The 11289-nt window shown below is 33.9% G+C and overlaps 1 protein-coding gene across 6 annotated transcripts in view; it reads left to right on the top strand.

Annotated features, from left to right (window-relative positions):
* YTHDC1 (YTH N6-methyladenosine RNA binding protein C1) overlaps positions 1–9503 on the top strand; it is a 32844-nt gene extending 23341 nt beyond the window's left edge. For 2 of the 6 annotated variants that reach the window (XM_072620916.1, XM_072620921.1), the window contains 7 exons: positions 263–429; positions 3038–3120; positions 4444–4480; positions 4552–4615; positions 4727–4789; positions 6128–6262; positions 8409–9503. In XM_072620916.1, the coding sequence (XP_072477017.1) occupies positions 263–429; positions 3038–3120; positions 4444–4480; positions 4552–4615; positions 4727–4789; positions 6128–6262; positions 8409–8651 (792 nt within the window). In that variant the 3' untranslated portion in view covers positions 8652–9503. The remainder of the gene's footprint in view (positions 1–262; positions 430–3037; positions 3121–4443; positions 4481–4551; positions 4616–4726; positions 4790–6127; positions 6263–8408) is intronic. The other 4 variants (XM_072620920.1, XM_072620922.1, XM_072620917.1 and 1 more) reach the window with 3 other exon arrangements.
* The last annotated feature ends 1786 nt before the right edge of the window (positions 9504–11289 follow it).

Below are 11289 nucleotides of genomic sequence, written 5' to 3' on the forward strand. Positions count from 1 at the left end.
TCTGTGCTACTTTTAACTGTGGTGATCCCAATCAAGTATCTCCCTTCCATCAGTGGTCACCCCTTCTGTAATAACTGAAATACAACTGAAAAGAAATTCTTAAGAGTTGGCAGCTTAATGGAACCACACTTGATCCTTAACCATGGGACTAAAGCTTCTGTCTCAACTTGTTTCTGTTTATAAAAACCTCAGGAAAATACTACAAATCTTTTGAAAGTTTATTCCTGTTTTCAGCTTGTAAATCGCTACTTTCCTATTCCAGGAAATTGAGCTTGAATGTGGAACCCAGCTTTGTCTTCTATTTCCCCCCGATGAAAGTATTGACTTGTATCAGGTCATTCATAAAATGCGTCACAAGAGAAGAATGCATTCACAGCCCCGTTCAAGAGGACGTCCTTCCCGTCGAGAACCAGTCCGGGATGTGGGAAGGTTAGAAACGTTCTTTGGACTGATAATAGGCACATGTATCAGAATAACATGATGGAGGAATGTGATTCGTCAAAAGTTTGCCCTGCGGTAAAGAAGAGAGAAAATCCTCAAATCAAGCTGCATGGACTAGTTTGTGGCTTCATTGAGGATTTCACATTGTCACCTTGGTCTCAGTCATTTTTCAAGAGGAAAATGGGGATCTTTCCTTATGCAGAAAAAAAATGTTTGCTAAAGTGATACCTAGTTTAGATAATTTACAAATAATACAATGTATAACATTGAAGTGAGGTAGGCTTTGATTTGCTATGAACAGGCTAGAATGGAGGAGGAAGCAAAAGTTTACATGAAAAAAGTTGTTAATATTTTGTAAAAGCCTTTTCTTTCAGGTGTGTCTCTGGATAAGCCTTATCAGATATGGGACTTTTATAATGGATCACTAATAATTTTTCAGAAGATGGCACCTCATTTAGAGGATAAATATTTTAAGTTATTTTGATATTCAAGAGGAGCATTGTTGGGACTGTTTCAAATTGTGTCACCGTGATGTGTTAACCCCATTGCCAAATATTCTCTAACATGTAACCACTGAATTCATACATCTTGCTGAGCTTCTGAAAACAATAGGTTCTTTCCAAAGGGGATCAGATGAAGTGGCCCTGGGAGACCCGGCAACAACCCAAAAAGAATGGCTGTTGCTGTGTCTGTTTACAACTTTTCCAGATGCTGGCAGTACTCGCGGACTTAAAATATTTTTAGAGGATCGTCATGGTTTATTGATCACTGCTTTATGAACTAAACAGCATTTTCCAGGAGAAAGGGGGTATAACTTGTTACAGAATTGGAGAAGTCTTTGCAAAGGACTGATTTAAGCCCTTCTACCAAACACCTTCCCCTGTAGCCACTTTGCATAAAGATAAATCTAAAGTTTTCTGCTAAAGACTATTGGATGTGTGGTTTGATGGGATGAAACCTTTGGTTAAGTTTCCTTTTGGAGGAAACATCCTGTGGTAGGTACAGATATCCAACAAGAGCCCCTATTTCATTGAGCTTTAAAAGGACACTATCGAATAGGTAGGAGGAAACCTGGCAGAGCCCCCTTATTTTTGGCCTAAAAGGACTGAGCACCAAGATGTCTTTTGAAGTTTTAAACTAAGAGGTTTCCAGTGCAATAAAGTATTTACAAGTGAAGTTTTTACCTCAGTTTTGCAATGGACTGCAAACTATACATATTACACCACCACACCTTCTCTCAAGCCTGCCAGGGCCTCCATTTATGTATGTGGCTTACAGCTTAAAGTCAGTAGTTGGACTACTATATGAACTGTTACTATCATGTTTTATACCGGTCGTAAATGCACTCCCCAAACTACAAGAAAGCGGTATGTTTATTCTTTACGCCAGCTTTTAATTTTCTTAGTCATATTTACTGTAGATGCAACTGCTTTGTTCTGTTGGGGGGGAGGATTTGGGTTTTTCAGAGGCTTACATTTCTTCACTTTTTTATTGCAGTTTGTATAAGTATTGAGAATTGTTATGAGGATGAAAAGTCAGTTAAGTGGAAGCAAATGTTGATTAGTCATTTTCCAGATGGTTGATGAAAAAAAAAGTGTTAATTGGTTGGAGTTTAACATATTGATTTTTTTTTTTAATATCAAGGAAAAATGTAGATGAAGGAACATCTCATATTGATATCTGAATATTTGGATAAATACTAAGAATTCTCCCTCTTTTGAGGTATCTTTTAGAGTCATTCTCTAGAAGTAAAACAGTGTGTTTTGTAATGCCCTATAATAATGACATTGAGATTTAAGGGGAAGAGGTATGCTTCTGCTTATTTTTGTCCCAAAGAAAACCCAACATAATGAACTGCCCATATTAACTCTCAGATGTTTTCTTTTTGTGTGAAGGCCTAATAAAAATAAAAAAAATATGCCCTTAAGGACTGCTAGACACCTATCCATAAGATAAGTGATCTTTCCAAAGGCTTTGAAGATAAATTTACTTAGGTAGTTTTTTTTTTTAACCTACACATATTTTTCTATTTGATCACTTGAAAAGAAAACAATACTGCAAATAAATACATACATACATACATACAGACACTCACATTCACACTTTACATAATTTACATAATTTAAAGCTGGTGTTTGTAATTACATCTGTAATAAAATATAGGTGGTTTGATTTATGTGGTGGTGGGAACAAAGAGTATTGAATTGCGATTTTATTTAGAATAGTTGTGAAAATTAATATTGAATTTTCTTTGACTCAGTTTGACTGATACTTGTGTTTGAAATACTAAAATGTGACTTTACATGTTTTGAGCAGGTTTCTCTTTCCAAGTGTCTGGTCTTACTTAGCATGAGACATCCGCATGACAAGTAGCTCTACCTCCAGCAGTAAAGTTTAGGGTATGGTTTGTGATAATACTGATAAAGGCTGAAAGAAATGAAGATTTAAAAACTTTAGGTTTATTTAAAGCTAACTAAAATTTGAGAAATAATCCCTAAAGGAAACCATGGCCTGATCTTTTTGCTTATTTCTGTCAAATATTTCCCATTCTCAAAACAGGTTTCGGTTTAATGTCTAATGTGTCTAATTTGTATAGGCGTCGACCAGAAGATTATGATATTCATAACAGCAGAAAGAAACCAAGGATTGACTATCCTCCTGAGTTTCATCAAAGACCAGGTTAATATCTTACAATCATGCAAATATATTTGACTTTTTAGAATTATTTTAGAATTATAGTGCTTATGCAGCAGTAAGAATTTAAAACTGGGAAAATGAAAGATCTGAATAATTAAATCATGGAAATTATTATTGTTATTTCTTACTGCCTTATGTCCTTTATAATTGGATTCAAAATTCAGGACCAATGCAGATCATTATAAACAGTATATATAAGCAGTACTAATTTTAATGCTTTTTTCTATTTACAAGAAACTTTTCTCTCCAGCCTGTCAGTTTATTTTTCATTGACATTGAAATGAAACATACATTCTCTTTACTATAGAAGTATATAAAGTTAAAAATATACATTAAATTATTTTTTTTAATCCTATATGTTAGATGCTATGTCTGTGCCACAGGGAGGAAAACTAAAGAATCATTTTAAAAGCCTATAACTGTTTTGGGAGAAAATGCAGAGGAATTTATAGTGAGAGCTGCTGTAATAAGATTTCTTCTATATAAATGGTGGTAGGACTAATGAATCCTGTAAAAATCTTTAAAATTTTATGATCTCAAAGCATGAAGATACGCAGTTTAATGTTTATTCTTTTTTCTTCATCTGAAATTTTTTAGTTCTTTTAACATTTCTAAGATGCAGTTCTTCTTTTAAATTGATAATTCTCGTAAATTTATACATAGTACCTCTGTTAAAAATTTGAAAACTGTCAAAAAAACTATAGATTTTGTTAAACTCTGAAGAGCTGGGGAAAGGGGCTTATTGATTTTGTAGCCAACCCCCATTTTTAAAGGTGAGTCAACTTAGGACCCACAAAAATTGACTCCCTTAATGGAATGGAATTCCACTGTCAATGGAGGAGCTGTTACTATAATTTAGTTCTTCTGTCTTTCAATTCATTGCATTTTATTTCTCTAGCTTTCTTTTTTCTTATGTCTTCTGTTGAATTGTCAGGGTTTATATCATTTATCTGCCTATTCTTTCGAATTTGGAAATAGAAGCATTTGTGTTAAAGTTTGATTTCAGATATTTCCCATGCTAGCCCTTGATATTATGTCCCTCATTGTTAGGAACTGGCCATATTTTCATGTGTCAGAATATCAATGTAAAAATGTATTCAGAAGCTCATAGTTCTCTTAACCAGATAATTAATTGCTTTCTTACTATCCGTAATATCAGCAACACTCGAGATAGTTTTAGGTGGTATTGAAATTGCAATGGCTGCATTTAATTCAGAGAGTATTAAAGTTGAGTGGAAAGGCAGTTTTATTGATGAACATGAAAATTCTAAATTTGATTTACTAAAATGCTTGATGTTTAAACAGGGTATTTAAAGGATCCACGCTATCAAGAAGTAGATAGGTAAGTTGGGTTTCTTTTGATTCATTTTCAGCAACATTCTAGGAACTGATTTATGAAATACCTGAATTTAGTTTCACAAATCTTATTCCCAACAGACGATTTTCAGGAGTTCGCAGAGATGTTTTTCTAAATGGGGTAAGTATTTTATACTTTACATTTAAAATATGGGGAAATCTGGTATATGGTTCATTTTCAGTTCTAAAACATTACCTTATTTAATATTAACATTGTGGTCTTTCATTTTAGTCCTACAATGATTATGTGAGAGAATTTCACAACATGGGACCACCACCACCATGGCAGGGAATGGTTTGTATTCTGTACATCTTGATTTATTAAAAAATATTTAGTTTTTAGTTGCAGTGCTAATGTGCTTTTGACAAAGATGTAATTTTTTCCAGTTTATATATATATATATATATATATATATATATATATATATATATGTATATATACACACATATATATATATCTATATATATACGAGAGAGCGAGCGAGAGAGAGAGTATGTGTGTGTCTTTTACAATAGAAACAGATATGCTTTTTTTGGATGAGGAAAATAATTTAATATGACTTGCAAAATCAGATATTCCTCTACCTTAAACACTGAACCAGCCCTAATTTAAAATTCCTTGCTTCTGGTGACTTTTTTTTTTTTTAATAAATTTGTAATTATGGTGAAAGTTTACGTTGTAGAGGATGTTTGAGACATTGTTAATTAAACTTATTTTTTGAGTAATAGGAGCTAGGTAAGTGAAGCAATTTGTTTATTCCACCAGGGATATGTCTTCTTTCTCTAGTGCTTTATGAAAATACCAGTAAAATTTGAAAATTTATACTGAATACAGTTTGGAAAATATAAAACTTCAGTTTTTACATCTTTGCTGATTTTTGTTGAGAAGCTAATATAAAACTGGCTTCATCTACTTTGTTTTTCATCCAGTAGTGGCATTTTCATGCTTGTTGAGATCTGTGATCTCTCTACCAATGCAAATCAACAGTTCTGCAATTTATAATCCTAAAGAGTTGCTTGGAATGCTGAGAGTCTAAGTAATTTGTTCATAAGTACATAGTATTTGTCAGACTGAACTTGAACCTAGATTTTCATGACTCTGAATCCATTTATAAGGCAGAGGGTAATGGTAGTGCAGTACAAAGAGTGCTGTGCCTGTAGTGAAGAAGGTCGAAGTTCAAATACAGCCTCAGATACTTACTAGCTCCCTTGATCTTGGCCAGGTCTCTTGACTACTGTTTGCCTCAGTTTCCTCAACTGTAAAATGGGGGTAATAATTGTACCTTCTGGAGTTGTTATGAGGATCACATGAGAATATTTGTAAGCCACTTTTGTACATTGCCTGCTGTGGTGAGTCTTAAGTTATTTTAGTCATTATTACATTAAATTAGGTAAGAATGGAGAATGGTCTTAAGTACATTTGTAAATTCAAAATACAAGAAGTTAGAATTATAGTGCTTATAGATAAGGTTAAAAAGTTTTTGAGAAATAACCTAGTATTTGGAAAATAAATAATATTCTGTAGATGCAAGTTAATTTACTTTTTTTTCCCCTGAAATGTATATGCTAAGGTGGAAAACTTAAACATATTGTTTATTGAGAAAGCTGCTTATGAAAACTTGTTTTCCGTTAGCCCCCTTATCCAGGAATTGAACAACCACCACATCATCCTTACTATCAGCACCATGCTCCACCTCCTCAAACCCACCCCCCTTACTCAGGACATCATCCAGTCCCCCATGAAGCAAGATACAGAGATAAACGAGTAGTAAGTACACTTGAAAGCAAATATGTGAGGGGCTGGATGGCTTTGAATTCTCTGGGTTGTGGGTAATTTTAACCTTTGATTATATCAGATTTTATTCAGCTTCAAGCCATTTCATATTTCCACTGTAGAATTTGTTCAAAGCAGTTCTTCTTTTTAATAAGATAGATGACCTTCAGTTCCCCAGAAGTGATTTTTAGATGTATTTGTCAAGCATGATAAAATGCAAGCTAAATAACTACTTAGACTAAGGTTAGTTTGGAATTTGCTCTATTCTTGATGAAACCTTCATTAAAGCTACTTAATTGCTACTCTTCCAAGCTGCTTCTAAGCTTTTCTAAATTCAGCATTATAGCCAGTTTTTGATTATGCTTACAGACAGGACTAATAGAAATGCAGTAAGAAGCACCAAAAATTTGGTTAGCTTGATTAGATTATTTCATCATTTTTTTACGGGATGTACTAAAAATTGTTGATTTAGCCTTAAATTAGCATATCAAAAAAGATAGAACTTAGTTCATAATATTCTTTCTTCTTCATATTAGTTTGTAATGTCTTATACTACTTCAGAAGAATCACAGTGTTGAGTGTTACTTAGAAGTCAGCCCCATTACGACATTTCTGGGTTTTTAGGAGATAGAGCCCAGGTAATAAGGACTGTAGAGTTTAATATTTTATTATGTATTTTGGAAATTAAAAAAAAAAACATGGTGTTTTACTTGAAATATTGATATTTTATTCTGTCAGGAATAACATACAATATACTTTTATTTTTGTAACTGTGCCTTTCTTTCTCTACAAAGGTCAGTTTCCACCCATCATCAGTAGCACATGGAAATTGAAGTTTTTTCCAGTAGTATTAGATTTGTGCTGAGTCATTCACATTTCATCATAATAAATATGCCTTTTTTTGGTTCACTTCATGCTTGTCCTGTGCATTTGCATAAAGTATGTGTGCACAAGGCAAACTAAGTTACTCTGTTTCACATCTTTTGCTCCAGATATTCTAGTTGACTTTTTTGTGAAGGGAGGAAACAAGAAACCCAACCCAGATAAGTGACTTGGGAGCCAGGAGCATAAGAATAAGAACAGAAAGAGGCAGAGGGTTGAACTTAGTTCTGCCAACATCTTACTAAGTAACATTTGTATTAATTTTCTCATGAGCAATCTCCAATCTTGTCTGACCTTGACTTTTTAAACTCCTTTTTCTTTTTCCACATCATCTCTTTAATTCCAATTTGTAGTTCGAGGGTCATTCCAAAGTCTGTTTGACTGTACCTTAAATTCAGGCATTACTTTAAAATGTTTTCATGAGGCAGCTTGGTGGTACAGGTCATAGTGCTGAATTTGAAATCATGGATACTTAAGTTCAAATTTTGCCTCAGACACTTCCAAGCTTTGTGACCCTGGTCAGATTACATAATTTCCCACTTTTCATCTTCTCATCGGTAAAATACAGATAACAGCACTTCCTAGAGTTTGTGTGACAAATCAAATGAAAGGATATACATATACTTATACATACACATATAAAAGAGCCTTGCAGACTTTAAAACACTGCATACATGCCAGTGGTAGTTGCTATTCTCATTAATCTTTTCGTGTTCTTTGTTTTGCCATTAGTAGCAGTAGGCTGTCTTTGAAAAGCTTCAGGAAGGCAGTTTTCATAGAGTATCTCAAAGATAAAAAAAATCTTGAGCTTTGTGTGAAGAAGGCACACTGTTACTTGTGACATAGTGGGTGGAATTAGATAAGAGAAAAAAGCAAACCCAAGGTTTTGCAGACTGAAATATTTCACTTCAGTTCAGTGAGGGAATTTATGAGTGGTGGTAGAAGAAGATTGCTAAGTTATTATTCTAACCATAAAATTTTTGAAAAGATAATGGATGTGTTTCTGGAAGTTGAGTGGGAAATGACTTGAATGCTTTAGTAGTGAAGGTTTTTGTATATTCCATCTGTAGCATTGTACAAGAAAGGTTTTTCAAGCACTTGCACATTTTAAATTCTGTTTTTAGCAAATTGTCAGGCATCAAGTTCCATATGTTAATAGGAAGTGAAGAGTTCCTAGAACCTGTCCCCCCCAAAATTTTTCTACAGATTAGAACTTTATTATTTCTATTCCAAGCCTTCAGATTTACCTAAGTTTAAGATATTATCTTCTTTTCAGCATGATTATGATATGCGGGTAGATGATTTCCTTCGTCGAACACAAGCGGTTGTTAGTGGCCGAAGAAGCAGACCCCGTGAAAGAGATCGAGAGAGAGAGCGTGATCGTCCTCGAGATAACAGAAGAGACAGAGATAGGGATCGAGGACGAGATAGAGAAAGAGAGAGAGAGCGATTATGTGATCGGGACAGAGACCGAGGGGAGAGAGGACGATACAGAAGATAATGTGTCTTGAAGCACTGATTGTTTAAAAACAACAAAAAAAATTCTTGTATTTTTTTTGTGTGTTTACAAGTAGTAAATTTATTTTCAGATGTCTACTTAAAGTTCATTGTGTAAAAGGTTTTATTATGACCCTCTTTGTTCCAAGCATGCAGTATATGAGAACTGGAAAAACTCAAATCAGCCAAAAAAATGCACAAAGTTGACATTTGAGTTGACACTCTTATTGGGGCAGAATGGAAAAGTCAAGAATGTAGATATTGGTTCATTCTCCATAAGTGTTCATCTGCTTACATAGTGTGTTCCTCCTAGAGTTTTTTGTTTTTATTTTGTTTTTTGTTTTTGTTTTTGGATATTGATGGATAACTGCCATGATATATTACTTTGATGTTTTCCTACAAGTAGTTGCGCTCGGTTCGGTGAAAATAATGCTGCTATCAAGTATGCAAATATTGAAGTATGATGGTTTGACTTTATGGCAGTGTTGTAGCAGCCTCTTGGTTTTTTTTTTTTCTTTTGTTTTTTAAAATTTATTCTGTAAAGTCAGTCACATTTTTTATTTTTTTTTGCAGTCTTCAATGATGAAAGCAATATTAAGAAGACATTATTGATATCTAATTTTTAACCTTTTTAAAGAGAATCTTCCTATGTTCAGTAGCATTTTGGTCAATGCTATTGTTTAGCTTTCTCCTCCAAAATGTATACATTGGCTTGGAATGTTCACAACCTTTGTGTATGGCAGCAGAAGAAACTCGTGTATTCTACATTGCTACCAGTTTTTTTTTGTTTTTTTTTTTTGTTTTTTGTTTTTGTTTTTGTTTTTTTTTTTGTAAAAAATAAATTGGTAAAGATTGACACTTCTGTTGTGTTTATTTCTTAGCTTTTTGAAAGTTATTTTTTTTTTTTTTTTAACATTAAAAGAACACATCTTAGAGGCTAGATTTTCTAAGTTTGCTATTTTAATTTCCTGTGTCAGGAACTTTTTCTTGCCTTTTCTGTTTCCAACACTAGAGATGTAACCCAGGCTGATTCTTTTATCTACCAAGATAAGGAGTAAGGAGGGAGTGCCCTTTATTTGAAGTTTGATGTCTTTTGGAAAACTGCTGCATTACAGACTAATTTGTGGTTCAGTATGTTCTCAAGATAGTTTTCTTGTAGCTTTCTTTCCTTGTTTTTGTAAGTGCAGTTGCTTAAAGCTGTTTCCTAACAGACCTTTCTAATTTGTCAGGTCCTTACTTTCCACATCCTAAATTTGTAATAATCTCATGACATAAAAGTACATAGTTATGTTGCACTTTATTCGTAACTGAGTAATGTAGTGCAAATATTCTTGTCCCCATTTTAACAAATGTCGAAACAGTCTCAAAGAATTCGTCAGTACTAGCCCAAGGTCATAAAGCTAATAAACTGTAAATCTGCAACTTGATCCTTGTTTTCTGACTCCATATCCTGTGGTCTTTCCACCTAAATTAACATTCTTGCCTTTTCTCTCCTACTAATAGTATTAATAGTTTTTGTTTTTAATTGTCAAATTTCCAATGCTTCAGCTACATTGACAAATGAACAGGTTGTTTTTTTTTTCCCGGATAACCATTGATCATTTAGTCCAGTGGTCTCAAACTCAGAAATGGATCACTAAACCACATATTAGGATCTCTGTGGGATGCATATTGACTTAGTTTTGAAATTTAATATTATCTATCGTATTTATTTACTGTTAAATATTTCTGGTTTACATTTTAATCTGATTCGTCACACTCATGGGTGCTATAAGCTATCTGTTGGACACTTGATCTATACCACTTTGATTTGCCAGATGATATCCTGAAGAAAAAAGAGGGCATCAAGAAGAATGGAATGCTAGTCTGCTGTCAAAATACAACAGGACAGCAAAAACGTCTTTGGATTTTGAGCAATGATATGAGAGTCACCTTGAGGAGAACTGATTAAATGCCAAGAGCAGAAGCCAATTAGGTTAAATCAGAAACTCAGGAAGCTGCAGGAACAATGAGCTCTTTCTAAAAATCTGGTGGTGTGAGAGGAAGAAAGAGTGGAAAGAAATTGACCTTGGGTGACAGTCAATTCAAAGATTTTTACCTTTCAAACTTGGAAAGCTAAAGAGGTTGTGTTGACTCTTGTCAATTTTCTTGGTGTTATCAAAATTGCTGAGTCTTGGGGACAGAGGGTAAGAGGTGCTCTCTCTCTGTTATGGAGGTTCTTTAGGAATTTTGAACATTTAGGAGAGCTTTAGAAGTTAATAGCATTCCTTTGGTTCTTTTATCTTCACAAACTTAAAGCTTCCTGTTTCTTTGACATAGCATATTCTTTAGTTATGCTCGGGGTCACTGGCTTAAAAAAAGGAATGGATTTTCCTTAGAGATTGGAAGACAGGCGAGGTGGAAGGAAAAAAGCATTTATATGAGAAACTGAAGTGGAAATGATTCAGTTGTGAACAATGAGTAAACACAAGGGGGAGAGGAAAAGAAATGTTGGTTTGACATAGTTCCCTGTGTTGTCAACCAGGTAACCCTCGCTGGACCAGAACAGTATCAAAATAATTGGAGATTTTGTCTTAAGTTCTTGATCCTCTCCCTTTATCTTTTGCAAGAACCTACCTCTGTCAAATTGTTTTGAAGCTAAA

Source organism: Notamacropus eugenii, chromosome 6 (assembly GCF_028372415.1).
Source record: "Notamacropus eugenii isolate mMacEug1 chromosome 6, mMacEug1.pri_v2, whole genome shotgun sequence".
In the NCBI taxonomy this organism is placed as follows: domain Eukaryota; kingdom Metazoa; phylum Chordata; class Mammalia; order Diprotodontia; family Macropodidae; genus Notamacropus; species Notamacropus eugenii.